This window comes from Erpetoichthys calabaricus, chromosome 17, assembly GCF_900747795.2.
Source record: "Erpetoichthys calabaricus chromosome 17, fErpCal1.3, whole genome shotgun sequence".
In the NCBI taxonomy this organism is placed as follows: Eukaryota; Metazoa; Chordata; class Cladistia; order Polypteriformes; family Polypteridae; genus Erpetoichthys; species Erpetoichthys calabaricus.
The window spans coordinates 6529931-6546717 of NC_041410.2; the positions used below are offsets into that span (position 1 = coordinate 6529931).

Below are 16787 nucleotides of genomic sequence, written 5' to 3' on the forward strand. Positions count from 1 at the left end.
CCCTGGGCACAAGAAAGAGACAACACTGGGATAGGCACCAGTCCATCACAGGGTGAACACACAGACACACATAATGGGACAGTTTACCTAACCCGCATGTCTTTGGGCTCTAAGAGGAAACTGGAGCACCCCAAGGAAGCCCACATGGACACGAGGAGAGCATTTAACTTCCATACAAGGAGCATAGGGGGCACAAAATCAAATCTCCTTATTGTGAAGGATGGCACCACTACTTCTGTGCCACCATGCCACCCTTAAGGAAACAACTGATCCATAAATTTAAAATTCCTTGGGATAGTGAGCCATACACCGAGTGATTCATTTACATTGCATAAATATGAAAACAATAAAGATATGCTGAACTGTAAAGAACATTGAAGATATGCCTCACTGTGAAAGGCGCTATATAAAATCCTGAGGCTGTCACTTCGGTCTTTACACTTGTCTTGCACTGTGATCTTTGGCATCGTCTGAAATGTGCTGGACGAAACTCAGCAATCAGGCTATGAAATATAAATTCCATCTACCCGACCATTCGTCCATTTTCTAACTCACTTATGCAGTTCAGGGTGGTGCCAGTCCCAGCAGCAGTGGGCACAAGACATGGACCAACCCAAGATACCAGTCCTTTAAAGGGCACCCCCAGTGACTTACATCCCTAAAATGCTGGATGTGAGATGAAGATGGCTTTGTATAAATGTAAAGAACTGCATGCATGTATAGTTCTCTTCGCACATGCAGTTATATATTTGAATAATTAGCGACTTGAACTGAACCATTGCCATAGCTGAAAACTTTTAAAGAAAAATAAACGTCATATGAATACATTTCTATACTTTGCTTATTTTAATGGCTTACCACCAGAGCAAAATAATTTCTCTTTTGTATTTTAAGCAGTTTTGTACGGAAGCTCTTGACATCACGGAAATTGTTTAAAGAAATTCCCTGGTAGTTTCTCCCGCTGAAGGTTTGCGACAGTGATGGCATATACACAGCTAGTATCAGGCCTGCCGTAAAGTGCGCCCACCTTTTGGGAGTGTGATGGCATGGCATTTCGATACAACGACCAGTTGAACTGCCGTAAAGTGTCGCCGTTGCTTCGTTACGCGTCTGCAAAACAGGAAGTTGCTGATTAAAATAAGAGTAGGAGCGTCTCGCAAAACTGGGAAAAAAAGAAAGCGATTGTTTGTATAAATAAAACGAATAAGGATTCATCTAAAGAAGGAACTGTACAAGTCATACGAACAGTAAGACAGTCCGTAAGGCTTAAGGACGCCTTTTTAATTGTAATGGCTCGAGTGTCATTTAGCTGCGTCCACCGAAAGGATGGCTGCCCGCGTTTAGTGTTAGTTTTGTGAATTTCATTGGACGCTTCTTTGGTTTGGAGTCGGAGAGATCATCGCAGAGCTTTTCGGAGAGCCTACTCGTCCTGCTGAGGACTCTGCATGAATCGAGCGAAGAAGGCGCCGGCCCCCCGGCCGAAGGGGCAGGGTGCGGCGGCCGCGCGGCAGGTGAGTCAGGCAGGTGTGCGCGGCTTACCTTCCTGGAATCGGAAGTGCTGAAGGGAAACGGTGGGACCGTGACATCATGTATGGAATTCAGGATTTATTGTGTTTATGTTCATGGATGTGGTGAGAGAGGACATGCAGGTGATGGGTGTAACAGAACACGATGCAGAGGACAGAAAGATATGGAAGAAGATGATCCGCTGTTGGTGACCCCTAACGGGAGCAGCCGAAAGGAGAAGAAGAAGATGTGTCTGGAAAATCTGAAAACGTTCTGTTTCATATCCTTTCAAATCACAACTAGAATTACCTGTATAAGTAACACAAAATTAGAATTGGTCGTTATCTGAAAAGTAAAAAAATAATGTGCAACTTTACAGTCTGTTCTAAATTAGAATGCAAGTGACATAACCAAGAGGATTAAAAAAATACTAAACGTTAGGTTTTTAGTTTATCAGTGAACGTTTTTACTTGTTTCATTTCTCATATCTCTTTTCAGGGGCCCTTATTCCCACAAGTTGTTGTCACCCATCTTGAATTTATAGTTAATGTTCTTTTGGCTGGGTCTGACACCCAACAATGCCCTGCTTTCTTCTTATGGCTGACATATGAGTTTCCTTCAAGATCCCAAAGTGTGCGTCTTAGGTTAGCTAGTGAACCCGAATGCAAACAGTCAGGAATGAATGACTGTGGGTGTGGATGGTGGCAAACTGGTGTCCCAGATTGGCTTACTTCATTACTGCTGTTCCATCAGTTCCTGTTATGGAAAAATCAGGTTCAGAAAATGGCTGACTGTAGAATGCATTTTATTTCAAACTTGCAGGCCAGATCAGTAGATTAATCATACTGTATTTTGTTCAGTCCTACAGTTGACAGTCAGACATATCCATACACTTAGGGTGAATTATTTAAAACTCACACCTCCACAGATTTTCTAGTAAAATTGTATGTTTGGCATATTGATTAAGACGTCTACTTTGTATTTACGGTGAACCACCCGGCTTGGGATCCGAGTGCAGCCATGCAACAGGTAACACCTCGGCACCACACTGGAACAGCGTGTTTTTTTTTTTTTTTTTTTTTACAGTGGCTGGAGTGCCAATCCTGCCACCAACCCATAAGTTGGTGCCTATTCCATTGAAATTAACAGAAATGCTCAAAAAATGCAGGGAAAAGAAAATGGAAGAGCGTTTTTGGAAGCATTTTACAGGAAGTCCTTACCTCTTCCTGGACAAAACAGCTCAATGAATTTTGAAAAAAAGGAAAAAAAAAAACGCTGGTGTTGTCGTGCACGTGTGTACATCAGCCTTTGAGTGACGGCTTTGAGGGACAGATTAAGGTAGGTAGCTTGGAAACAAATGACAAGAATTCAAGAAAAGCAATAGGCATATATTAGTTTTAGTTATTACATTTTAGTACTAATGATTAACAACAATGCAGCAGTATCACAGCTAATCAGCAGCTCTAGTCAGGGTATGCTGAACTGAAGTCATGAGTCTTCAGCCTGGATTAAAAAGCTTGAGACTTAAGGCTAGAGCAGGCTCTTTTTCCTAAGGAGACTGGTGTCCTTTAACGTGTGTGGTGACATCCTTCCCATCTTCCACAACTCTGTGATGACCAGTGTGGTGTGCTGGGCCAGTAACCTCACTTCAAGAAAGGCCCACTGAATCACCAAGCTGAGTTAGAAGGCAGGCTCAATTATGGGATGCTCTCTGGACCTGCTGGAGGTGGTAGTGGAGGCAAGAATGAAGATGAAACTAAGGACCATAATGAGCAATGCTGTACATCATCCATGACACATCAGCATTAAGGGACTATAATTCAACATAAGCATTTCAAGAAACACTACCAGATCTCTTTCATCTCTCTTGGGTTTTGTGCCTTTATGTTACCTCACTGCTCTGTTCTCAAGTCAGGAGTTCTTTCTTCATTTTCGTAATTCTTATGTGTGTATGTGTGTGTGTTTGAGAGCATTTGTTGTACTTTTGTTTTAATATTTCTATATTTGAGCTTCTGTAAAAACTAAATTCCCCATTGCAACAAATAAAGTACCGCCCGTGTCTCTGTCCATCCATCCGACAGTCAAACCCAAGCACTTGCCCTGGAGAAAATATCCTAAATTGAAGGCACAGAAGAAGACGATCCTGAGAAGTGATTCATAATATTATTTGACTCAGTGAAAGGAAACTGTAGAAGGTTAAAGGATTTTATTTAGGCACTAGTCATGGTGCCGGTCAAAGACGGACAATAGAACAATTTAAAACGATTTGCTGTCTCTTGTCCTAAGTGGACCTGCACCATCATTCCTCGATGTCCGTGTGTGTGTCTGAATCCCCCCTAGAAGTCTGCTTCTCAGACTCTGTCATTATTTTTAAAGTGCCTTTCTCTCCTCCTGTCCATTTTTATACTTCCCTTCTTCGAAGGAGACTCTCAGTGTGCCTCCTACACCTTCTGTCCTCCTCGTGTGTCTCACACTCACACTTCCTCTTTCGCTTGCGTCACCAAAGCCAAACCGACCAATCAAATTGCTCTGAAGAACTTGACACCCATGTCTTACTGTTTTTTTTATTATATATCAGATGCTTATGCAAGAAATTGTGAAATTTGTCTGATCAACGCTCTCTATTACGACAGATGGGCCTTTTACTGGATTTATCACCAGAAGGGATGGAGAACAATGAGGACAATGCTGACCTGGAAGCTGAGCTCCTTGCCATTACAGGAGATAAACCATCTTCAAAACAGAAGGGCGCCGGTAAAAGTGAGTATGTTTTCATTTTTTCAGTTTTGTGACACACACAGTGGTTTAATCTTTATGATGAGCCATTGCTTCTTGGGAACAGGTGGAGACCCCATATCAAGTTTTCAGATGTTCCAATAATGGTGTTTCATTATTCCAACAAGGTTGTGGAGATCTATAAGGGTTAAGCATTCAAGTCTCCCTAATCATTGGTGCTCAGACCACTCTCTAGAGACCACTAGTGACTGCAGATTCTTATTGGTGCAGGATGTTTGGTGGAGCCATCTGTTTTTACCTCTGGTGGCATTTTTATTTTAGTTTCCAGGTTCTTGCAGTTCTCCCATGTCTATGTGGGTTTTCCCCCTGAATATACTTGTATGTGCAGGTAGTTGGCACATCTAAAGGTTGGTGTAACTGGTGCTTTGTCTGACTTTTATTTAATACCATGCACCAGATGTTGTTAGGCTCCACTGAGCCCGAGGTGGACAAGGCGGGTGCAGATAATGGAAGGGGGAATGAATCTCTATGTGTATAAAGCACAATTTCCATTTGTTTGTTCTTTGTGCACATCTTTATTTTTCAAGACACAGACTTGCAAAAGGGTACGTCTCACCATTAATCCAAGTTTTTGATATGTAATTTTGATTTTGCCTCCCCAGAGGCATGGTGGGGGCATCTCAGGGTCAGAAAATGTGGTATGACATACTTACAGCGTGTTTAATCGACTGAGAAATGGCACTACAGGTTGTGATGGTGGTGCCGTGATTAATTGTCCTCACAGGTGGCACAGTGGTAGTGCTGCTGCTTTGCAGTAAGGAGACTGTGGAAGATTGTGGGTTCGCTTCCTGGTTCCTCCCTGTGTGGATAGCGCTTTGAGTACTGAGAAAAGCGCTATATAAATGTAATGAATTATTATTATTATTATACACATATCTTTCATACTGAGAATCTGCGCTCGATATATGCCCATTATGTGAAACCTTTTATTTTTTCTTTTTTTGTCATTTTAACCAAGGTGGGGCGGTCATGTTGTCTAAGGAGATAGTTATTGCAATTTGAGGTCTCGCCACCATTGCAACCTGCCCATCACTGTTTCTCTGTTAAGTTTAATGTGCATTGTTCAGATGTTTGGCATACGTTTTAGTTTTGTTCCCCTTGTGGGCAATGGAGGCGGCTCAGGATCAGAGCAAATGGTTGAAACCCCTCTGACTCAAATCTCAAAATGCTTTATTGTATTTGGTCTAAACATCAGAACATTAGAACAATCTAGACGAGAACAGGCCATTCAGCCCAACAAAACTTGTCAGTCGTATCCACTTAATTCTTCTAAAAAAAACCATCAAGTTTAATTTTGAAAGTCCCTAAAGTCTTACTGTCTATTGTCACACTACTCGGTCGCTTATTCCATGTGTTTGTGGTTCTCTGTGTAAAGAAAAACTTCCTAATGTTTATGCAAAATTTACCCTTAACAAGTTTCCAACTGTGTCCCCGTGTTTTTGTTGAACTCATTTTAAAATTTCAATTTCGTTGTTCCTTTGTAAAAGTGACAATGACAAAGATCTATCTATCTATCTATCTATCTAAAATAACAGTCTCGATCCACTGGACTAATTCCCTTCATAATTTTAAACACTTCATTCATGTTACCTCTTAATCTTTTTTTTTTTTGCTTAAACTGGAAAGGCTCAGCTCTTTTAATCTTTCTTTACTAGCTGACGCCCGCCGTAGCATATGGCGGTGTAAGAATAGGAACGGAAAATGGTGAGAAAGGAATTCAGAAATCAAGAAGAAATAAATACTTCTTGAAAGACGCAGTGTGCATGTAGAATTTCCGGCCAAGAGGATTACATGTGAAAGTGATAAATAAATCAGGCTTCTCCGAATTTACGTACTATGGCAATGGTCCTGATAGTTTTGTTGCATGTATCTTGGACTTCCTGGAAATGTGGACAGTGATATAATTTTGCCTACACGTATCTTGTTATTTTCAGCGTTTGCTTGCAGTGCGTGTGATAGTTCGACGCGCAGATCTTGTTAATGTAATCTGAGATAGTTGAGACGCACGTCCTCTGTTTTAACATACGCATCTACGACGTACTGTTGGAATAGTTTGCTGCTGGAATGCAAAATACTAAATGTATTCCTCATTGCTAATCTGTATGCGTAAAATTGGCATTGTGTAAACCTTCTTCGCTTGGCAGTTCTTTTATCGGGAACATATTGTAAATCTTTGTGCCAGCCAATGTCTTCATAAGGGAATAAAAGTGGGCAAACCATAGGATCGCAATTCATATTGAGCGTGGAAATCTGTTCACAGGAGTTGCCCATGGGATAGATGCAAATGTCCCTTTCGGCAGGCGGTTCGCCATCTTCTCCGACGAAAATCGCTGCAACATCGGTGTGACATGTCTGGGCATTGTATCGTCGTAAATCCTGCCCAGGGTTTTCCTTGAAAACCATTCGTACAGATGCTTTTGGATTGGACTGAGCGATTTCATGCATGTGTTTGTATGATTTAGCAAAGGGGTTGATGGTTCTGAGCATGGAATCTAGCTGGAGAAGTACATTTTCGCTGCATGCAGAGTTTGCTTTATTTGGTAAGCGTACTTCAGTAGCTTGTGCTGAGTCAAAAACATACAACTGTCCATATCCTGGAGAGGTAGAAGTGTTAGTGTATAGTGGAGAGATTTGGTGATAAATTTGCCCGTGTATTTTAAAACAGTATGGTCCGTGGCCAGGAGGTTGAGTTATCTGTGCACCCATGGAAGCAAACGCTAGAGAAGAGTTGTATTCTCGAATGTGTTCACGATAATTTTTAGCTTCTGATGTTTGCTGTGTAAGAAGCTGTTGTAAAGACACCGGTGGCTCCTGCAAAGGTGGTAAAGGTACTTTACCTTTGTGGCAGCACCTCGAGTACTTGTTGGATGGATTACACTCAGCAGGCCAGTATAGTGCATGACATGGAAGACGATGAATAGGAATCGAGAAATGCCGTGTCGGCTGCGTGTGGGCGGGACCGGTTTTGAAGTGGAAGCAGGACGAACCTGAAGAGAAATATATATGAGAGATAATTCTTCCCCTGTAGCCCTCGAATCAGTCTCGTCGCTCTTCTCTGGACTTTTTCTAGTGCTGTGTTATAATACGTTTGTTATAATATTAAGTTTAATGTCACTGTCAGACATTTTAAATCTGTTTTTCTTTTCTTTGTGCATGCATAGCTGAGCCAGATTTAGCACAAAGGGGCTCAGCATTTAGAATTGCTGGGCCAAGCATAGGACAAGATAGACAAAGACAGCTGGAAGAATGTATAGTCAGCCTAAAGACAGATGTATACTATTTTGTCCTCTGTTAAAAGTCAGCACAAAATCTTCTTCCCTTGTTTGGAACCTAAGTAAGGGCCTGCACGTGGAGAAACCAGTATGAAAGATAGCAGCCAAACACTTGGAAGCCGACGGACAGATGGGTGATATCGTCATCCATCCTGAAAAGCCTTCCAGCGCAGCGACGAAAAATGGCAGACTGTATAGATCAAAATCCCACCTTGGTATTTGTCTTGCCATGGCTTCCCGTCTGTAATACCGCGTAAATTGTCATTAAAGAAAGCTAAGTTATTTTCTCTTATGTGATTTCTTACCGCCATATCACTATGGGAGAGGTATCGCCCTTTAATATCATATCTATTGTGGCAGGCGGCTGGCATCCATGCCCAGCCGGGACGCCCCTGCACACTATATTCAGGGAGAGCAGCCCTGGAAAGTGCAATACCTCCCCCTGGACACTAGATGGCCACCCCTGTGGGCTGGAGTAGTGCCTGGGTTTCCCACAGGGCTCCCTGGGAATTGGAGTTGGGGGCAGCCCTGTTTGGGTCCCGCAGGTACCGCCAGGGGGTACTGTGTTTGGGACTCCTGAGCCCGTATGGGCAACAGATTCGTCACACCTGGAAGTGCCGCCGGAACTCGGTGATCAAGCACCTGGAGCACTTCCAGGTGACCTATAAAAGGAGCCAGTGACCACCACTCAGGGGCCAGAGTCGGGTGGAGGAGGACAAGGTTGCTAGAGAGGAGTGGTGGTGCCAAGGAGAAGTGTTTGTGCTTGTACTGGTAGTTATAAGTGCTTGGGACTGTGTTGTGGCTGGGGGGTTTACGGGGAAGACGTGCCCTCCAGCTGAAGAATAATAAAATATTTGTATTTTATACGTGCCTCCTGTGTCAAGTCTGTGCCGGGTCAGGCGCAATATAGCGCCTTTCTGACACTATATAGTTTCCGGTTACTTAAAACGCAGCAATTACAAAAGAACTTATTCCAACTAGGGAGCTACCACCCCCTACAGGGAACATGCTGTTATGTCCTTTTTGTAGCCTGGAGACCCAAACTGCACCCAGGACTCCAGATGAAGCCTCACCAGTGTGTTATAAAGCTTGAGCAGAACCTCCTGTGAATTGTACTGCACACATCAAGGCGCTATATAACCTGACATTCTGTTAGCCTTCTTAATGGCTTCTGAACACTGTCTGCCAGTTGATAGTGACAAGTCCACTATGACTCCTAAGTCCTTCTCATAAGGTGGACTCTCAATTTTCAGACACCCCCCACCCCCATTGTGTATTCAAACCTCACATTTTTATTTCCTATGTGTAATTCTTTACATTTACTGACATTAAATTTCATCTGCCGTAAATCTGCCCAAGCCTGTCTTCTGTCCAATTCCTTCTGTGATGATATAACGGATTCCAAATTATCTGCCCATCCACCTGTCTTGGTATCATCTGCAAACTTAACCAGCTTGTTACTTATATTCCTATCTAAATCATTTATATGTATTAAAAAAAGCAGCGGCCCCTAACGTGACCCCTGCTGGCTACCACTCTTAACATCAACCATGTGTCTGAGCCAATTCTGCACCCATCAAAAAATAGTTTGATGCCCAACCTCTCATGTGGCACCTCATCAGATGCTTTCTGAAAGTCCAGATAAATAATATCATCTGCTCCACTTTGATCGTTTCCTTTTGTTGCCTCCTCATAGAATTCCAGCATGTTAGTAAAACACGACCTCCCTCTTCTGAGCCCATACTGACTGTTCAGTTAAACTCTTGTCCTTGCCAGGTGTTGCTCAATCTTATCCTTAATAATTTCATCCATTAATTTTCCTGTGATGCACGCTAAGCTTACTGGCCTATAGTTGCTTGGATCTGCTCCATCACCCATTTTTATATAACGGAATAATATTCGCCATTTTCCAGTCCTTTGGAATCCCCCCAGTGCGCAGTGACATCCTAAAATATGTTTCACTTCCTAAAAATATGTGTATGGTGTGTTTCTTCACTCTACATTTACAGCAAAGTTTGGAAAATACCACTTGGGCAAAGGTGAGAATCAGAGCTAAATTTTCAAAAAAAATAGTAAGAAATACAACAGTATGATCTATTGACAGAGAAGCAGCAGCGCACATGGTGTGCTGGTTAGCATGCTTGCCTTTTAACCGAGAAATCTTACCCTTTATATTGAACATTTAATCAGGTATTTTTGTTATGGTCCCAGTCCCTGGGCCGTGTTATCTCCACAGTTATTCCAAGACTACCAAATAATAAAGCGTAATTCAACACTCCAGAGATCACGTTTACACAGGTCCAGAGTCCAAAGGTGGCCCACTAGGGGTTCTCACAGTCGGTCCTGGGGACCCCCTGTGGCTGCAGGTTTTTGTTACAACTAGCTTCAGTTTTTAATTGGAATCCTGGGCTAATTAAGTTAACTGTTATTACCCAGATTCTGTGTTTCAGGAACAATATAGAAATTAGAAAACTAAGTTTGATTAAAAAATATATATATATATTAATATATATTTTCTTTTTAACAATATTTTCATCTTGATGTTCTGGTTTCCTCCCACAGTCCAAAGACATGCAGGTTAGGTGCATTGGCGATCCTAAATTGTCCCTTGTGTGTGCTTGCTGTGTGGGTGTGTGTGTGCGCCCTGCCCGGAGTTTGTTTCCTGCTTTGCGCCCTTTGTTGGCTGAGATTGGCTCCAGCAGACCCCCCGTGACCCTGTAGTTAGGATATAGCGGGTTGGATAATGGATGGATGTTCATTCTGTTTTTCTGGGTGTTCTATTTGTTTAATTAATCCTTTGTTTTCTAATTAGCAGGTCTGATGCTAAAGTAATTGCAGCCTTTCATGATTCAGTGTTGTTTGCCAGTGTGTCTGCTCTGCTTGTTTTTAATTCTCATCATAAAGATGCCACAAAGGGCTCAAACTGCACAGAGAAAGGGCAAAATATACGAGGTGAGACACAAAAATAACCGGACTGGGCTTGGGGTTTTCCTGGAAAACCGTCTGGAGGTCGGCTGGATGTGAATCATAGAACTCTATCCCTACACGCCCTTTCAAACCGCCGACCAGCTCGGTATATCCTGTGAAGAGCCCAATAGGTGTTTGCAAAACAATCTCTACATGATTTGCTGCGATAATATCGGGTGAAAAAAGCGAACAGCTAGACAAGACTACGCTTTTTCTGTAAAGCAGTTTTTGACTGACAAAAACATTCCTGTCCTCAATCATCCTCCCTATTCGCCCGATTTAGCTCCCTGTGATTTTTACTTCTTCACGAAAATCAAAAGTGACCTGAAGGGAACACATTTTTCTTCAATGGAGGAAGTGAAGACAGAAATGGCAAGCCTGTTGAAGAGCCTCAAGCAAGAAGACTTCCAGCTCTGTTTCAACAATGGAAGATACGTATGGAGCGGTGTAGGGATCGGGGGGTTATAAAGAAGGTGACAATGTTTAGAAGTCATCAAGAAATATTTTTTTTTATCAATCCGGTTATTTTTGTGTCTCACCTTGTAATGAAAGCAACAAAAGTGAGTTAAGTGTTTAAATCTATAGCAAAAGCAGAAATATTTCTAAAATCGTGCTGCTGTGCTTTCTTTCTTAATGTAATGTAAATCAAAAACAGCTTAATTAATTGAGATCAGCATCAGCAGTCGTCACCGATTTATGAATCTGGTTGAAGCAAAAACCTGAAGCCACAGTGGGCCCCCAGGACCGTCTTTGAGAACCCCTGCTTTCCACCACTCCAGCTGATGCTTGGCATTGCACATTGTGATCTTAGGCTTGGGTACAGCTGCCCCGCTATGGGAAGCCATTTTATTAAACTCTCAGCCCTCGGTTCTTGTGCTGATGTTGCTTCCAGAGGTGGTTTGGAACTCTGCTGTGAGTGATGCAAGAGAAAAGAGGCAATTTTTACACACTTCAGTGCTTGGCAGCCTGCTCTGCATGGTTTTTATGTGGTCTGCTTCTTCATGTCTGATGTGTTGTCACTCCTTAACACTTCCACTTTACAGTGGTAGCTCTTAGAGTTGAACAGGGCAGAGATTCCACATTCTGACTTGTGGCAAAGGTGGCATCCTATGACAGTGTCATGTTGAAAGCCACTGAGCTCTTCATTGTGACCCATTTTACTGCCCGTGTTTGTCAATGGAGATGGCATGGCTAGGCAGTTGATTTTATACCGCTGTTAGCAATGAAACACCTGAAGTCAATCATTTGGAGGGGTGTCCATATACAGGGTGGCGCACGAAAAACTGAACCATCTCCGACTTCGATGTCGACGTACGTTTCTTAGCCTGTACACGAAACGAGCAACGGGGCCCGATTCTTTTTGCAGTTTGCAACTGATCCAGTCTTACTCCACTTCTTCACCAACTCGTGAATACAGTACATCTCCATAATTCGTGGGGATTACATTTCTAGAGCATCTGCGAAGTGTGAAAAACTGTGACTTTTGGATGGGGTTAAAAAATGCCTTTTAAATGCCTAATTTGTATGATATTGCCCCCAAAGCACTTTAATTTTGTTGCAAACTCAGCTTAATACATTACCTAAAAACAGAATGTAAAGGTAAACCCGTCTACTGTAAAGTACTGTACTGCTATGTCTCCCGCGGTGCTAAAATGTAAAATACCGATGTTACCGCTACACGTACTGTAATTCATGCAAGTGCGTTTTCTTTGGTATGTGCTGTCGTTTCTTTGTTATAAGCAGAGTAAATACATGATAGTTTCATTTAATTAAAGTACAGTAAAATGTACGGGTACTCACCAATGATGAATGATATTGATGATGAAGTAGCTGTGCAGTACGATGCAGAGGATTTAAAACTCCTCGGGTGGCACCTCTCCTTCAGGAGGAGTCGTATCTTTGGACGGGTCTTCTTCTGGTGGGGTTTCGTGTTGGCTTTACTTGATAGGTTTCAGGAACATTGTGATGGGAAGTTGCTACATTGTCTCCTGTAGCGAACTGCTGGTACAATTTCCGTGCTTTCTCCCGAAGGATGTTACCATCCAAGGGGATGTTCTTCTTCCTTCAGTCGGTGATCCACAATGCCAAGGCAGATTCCATCCTGATGATATTTTTATTCCTTACGGTCGTTACCTTTTTGGCACTATCACAGAAACTTACAGTACTCCAGATCACTGCTTCGTTCTTCTTTATGTAGCGTGCGGTGCTTTCATTAATGCCATAGTGGCGCGCTACTGCAGCATACCTTTTTAGTTCCCGGAGCAATTCCAGTAGTTCATCTTTCTCCTGGAGTGTTTTAAACTTCTTCTGGCGCTTAGGCTCAGTGCAAGAAGGTGCAGGGCGTTTTGCCGCGACATCTTGTGCGTTTAAGAATAACAAAATGAATACAAGAACAAAATGGAAAACACAAGGACACTCAACTGGAGACGCGTCACAGGGCAGCAGTCAATCAGCAGCAAGGAGAAATGAATAACGCTCTCGGATTGGCTACTTTCACCATCCCAAACCGCGTTTCCCTCAGCGGTTGCTTCCTGTTCTCTCTACAGCACGGTATTGCCACGAAAAAAGCCATAAAAAATTGCGGAGGATATTTGCGCTTTCCGGTAACAGTTAATAGTTAGGTTCAAAGGAAAAATCCGCGAACCCTGAACCGCGACTTCGCGGAGGTCTACTGTACTGCTCTTTGCTGGTAGTTTTACGCCAGGAAACTTCTGTGCATAAATGTGCCGCGTTTCCTTAAAAGAACCAGTAGACACATACGCCTCCACTATTCCAATCCTCTGTTGCAGAGAATACATCTTCTGGATCTCTTTCATGCATGTCCGTACCCACTGGCTCACAGCTTCCTTACTAATGCACAGTTGGGGCTGCTGACCCCGTCACGTCAATGAGGCTCCGCAATCGTGACTGAACCCGCCTGTATAATAGCTCGAGCCAGCCGGTCAGAGACGGTTCGGTTTTTTCGTGCGCCACCCTTTACTTTGGACTGCCTGGTTAGACTGCTTTACTTTTAGGCATCTATATGTCACTCGCTCAGATGAGTGTAAAGTAAAATATGCAACAACGTCCCGGGTTGGGTATTATGGCCAGAGTGCATTTAACAGGTGAGTGTGGCTGGTATGTCAGCGTGACTACGCATTTTAAGTCTGCCTGCAGTTAATGGCTATCTTTTTTGAGAATAAAAGTCTGCTAGTGTGGCTATCAAGAACCTGAAGCACCCAACTCTTCTTTTAACAGCTGGCTCTGCCACACTTTCACAAATGCAAGATCATCTGAATGGATATAGGTCCTGCCTGTCAGTGTTAGGATATTTTTGTTATACGAGGAGGGAACCCAAAAATAACGAGACTTTTTATCTGGAGGCTGGAGGCGCATTAGTTCCGACATCTGCCGCTAGGTGCGTGTGCTAGACTGCCCTCTGCATCATTTGGCCAAGCGCTGCCCCTGGGAAAAGGTCTGCAAGGTCCGTGCAGTTTTTGTTTTCTTGAGCCTCTGTTACTGTCTTTGTCGATTTTGTGATGGCAGACTTGAAAGGATGACATGTTTGCATCAGGCTCTGTATCCTTTTTGGGCAAAACAGCAGCAGAAGCTGTCACAGTGCTTCGAGTGGCTTTCAAAGAAGAAGCTTTGAGCCAGGCCAAGGGTTTTTACCTTAAAGTGCCCAAGCGATTGGCGTGATGCAGTGTGGAGAAAACGACCCGAATTGCAGCAATCAGGCGAGTGGCTTCTATATCACGACAACACTCCCGGCCACACAGCATTGAGTGTGCGGCAGTTTGTCACAAGAAACGGGATGACAACGGGCCCCCCCCCGAACTCCCTGGAACTTGCGCCCTGAGATTTTTGTTTCTTATTTCCAAGAATGAAGAGGGGCCTTAAAGGAAAGCATTTTCAGGATGTAGAAGCAAACTACAGAGCCACTGAAGGCTATCACTGAGGTTCAGAACAGTTTTGAACAACAGAAAAAGTGGTGGGACAAGTGTATTGTGTCTCAGGGAGAGGATTTTGAGGGCGATTAAGTTTTGGAAATGTTCAGAGAAATACACGATTTAAAAAAAAAAAATTCTCGATATTTTTGGGTCCCCCCCCCCCCTCATATACTCTCCTTATATAAGGTTTGAACCTTAACTTTTTCTGTACAAGATACACAGAAGGCATAACAGACGGCTGCCTTGGGGCGCTCCAGCAGAGCAAGAGAGCTCAACAGACCAGCAGCCATTCAGTCCAACTCTTTTGTTCTGTTAGGCTGGCCAGCCTATCACAGGAGAGTCCAAATGTGATTTGGCAGTCAACTTCTTAAATAACGTGTGAGGCTGGGTGGCAGTCTGCCTTGGGTTAAATGTCCTTCCAAGTTCTTATACAGCTGCAACATCTTTCACCTCTCACTCCTTCTCCCCATTACATAAACTGCTATTAGTCCAGAGAGGCTGATTTTTATGTAGCAGTTCACTCTTAAATGATTTCTCAAAGGAGTTTAGGAGAAGAGAAGTTAAAGCAACGGGTCTAAAGACATTAAAAGGCTTTTGGTAGTGAAGGTTTAGCTCTAGTGGTGATTATTCTCCGTTTCCAGAGTTTCTGTCCCTGTTGTTAATACGGGGATCGTACTGAATTATTAATTGGCAAATCTATTGCAGAGAGTTACTGCCTAGTCACAGTGCCATACATATACAGGGAACATTCACACACTCGCACACACACACACTTCACTGAAAGAAAAAAGACTGAACCCTCAGCTACAATGTCCAGGAGCGAGGAGGACATCGAGTAAGCTGGGAAGTGTTTGTGAAATGGAGTTCTGTATTTTAATTCATTCTTGTTTATCATAAGTGCGGAGTGGTGGCTCTGAGGCTAGCGTATCTGTGCTGGCAATCGGAAGGTACTGGTTCGAATCCCATAAATGCCAGAAGTGATTCCACTCTTTTGGGTCCTTCAGCAAGGCCCTTATCCTGCCATTGCTCTGTCCCGGGTATGACGTTAAACTGTATCCAACCCCGCAAGCAGGTCCTCCAACTTGCAGTGAAAACTTGGGGGTTGATGGCAGGATTGGCACTCCAGCCACTGAAAAAAAAAAAAAAAAAAAAACCTCACCCTGTTCCGTGCCATTCAAACTAGTGTGGTGCTGAGGTGTCACCCATTGCACAGCTGTGCTTGGGTCCTAATTTGAGATCCTAATTTGTGATCCTTAGGTGGTTCGTCATGTGGTGGGTCCGGTAATGTGCTGTATCAGTGCCAGCTTCCAACCTCCTCCCCCCTCCCTCACTTGTTTGTCATGGCACCAGACAGCAGCAACATGTTGCATGGTGGTTGGACATACAAGTGACAATACTTTTACTACTGCTGCAACTAAATTGACCCCTTATGAGTGTAGAGGGTGGCACTGTGATGGCCTGTCAGTCTGTCCAGGGTCAGTTCCTGCCTTGTGCCCGATGATGTTTGCCCTTCAGGCGGTTGTGAAGTAGAGAAATTGGTTTTATGTATTGATAAAGGGCATGAGACAGAGGAGAGGAAGTCGGGTGGAGAACTTTGTTTCTTGGTGCAAAGAGAATTGCCACCATTGTACAGGGTGAGGCAGAAAGGACGGACGTTTTTTACAAAATCACAAAATTGTGAAGTTTTCCTTACAAAGAAATTTTGAGTTCATATTGAAATACCATTTGACAAGATCAAGTGTGGAAAACAACATCTCCCAAGTGGTGGCTGTTATCAGTGATGCATTTCTGAAGGCGTTCATGGAAGTTGGCTTCCTCTCTTTTCAACATCGCTCTGTCGATTTGGGCGACTTCCACGCGAATGGCTTCCTTCAGTTTCTCCAATGTACGGGGCTTATGCTCGTATACATGTGCCTTGAGGTGACCCCACAAAAAATAATCGCACATGGATAAGTCAGGGGATTGAGGAGGCCAATGAATGTCAACAAACCTGGAAATGAGGTGACCAGGGAAGAGAGGGAGAATAACATCCATTGATGCTCTAGCTGTGTGGGCTGTCGCCCCATCCTGTTCAAACCACACACGCCGGATGGGAATACGTTTTCGTCGTAATTCAGGTAAAAAGAAGTTGTTTATCATCTCGATATAGCGCTCTGAACGATTACTGAGGCCAAGTTCAGAAGAATGCTTCCGAGCAGATCGACTTGGACTGCGTAGCAGGGCTAGTCGTACGCTTTCCACATTTTCAGGGGTACGTGCCATTCATGTAGCCCCCGGTGGTCTTTTGTTCATTAGTGTACCTTGTGTACGAAGTGTT

The 16787-nt window shown here is 43.4% G+C and overlaps 1 protein-coding gene across 9 annotated transcripts in view; it reads left to right on the forward strand.

Annotated features, from left to right (window-relative positions):
* The first annotated feature begins 1086 nt into the window (after positions 1-1086).
* cc2d1a (coiled-coil and C2 domain containing 1A) overlaps positions 1087-16787 on the forward strand; it is a 96773-nt gene continuing 81072 nt past the window's right edge. For all 9 annotated transcript variants that reach the window (XR_007933773.1, XR_007933774.1, XR_007933775.1 and 6 more), the window contains exons 1-2: positions 1087-1511; positions 4140-4266. Coding sequence is in view for 2 of the 9 variants with exons in the window: in XM_028822562.2 (XP_028678395.2) it covers positions 1446-1511; positions 4140-4266 (193 nt within the window). In the remaining 7 variants the exon portion in view is untranslated. The remainder of the gene's footprint in view (positions 1512-4139; positions 4267-16787) is intronic.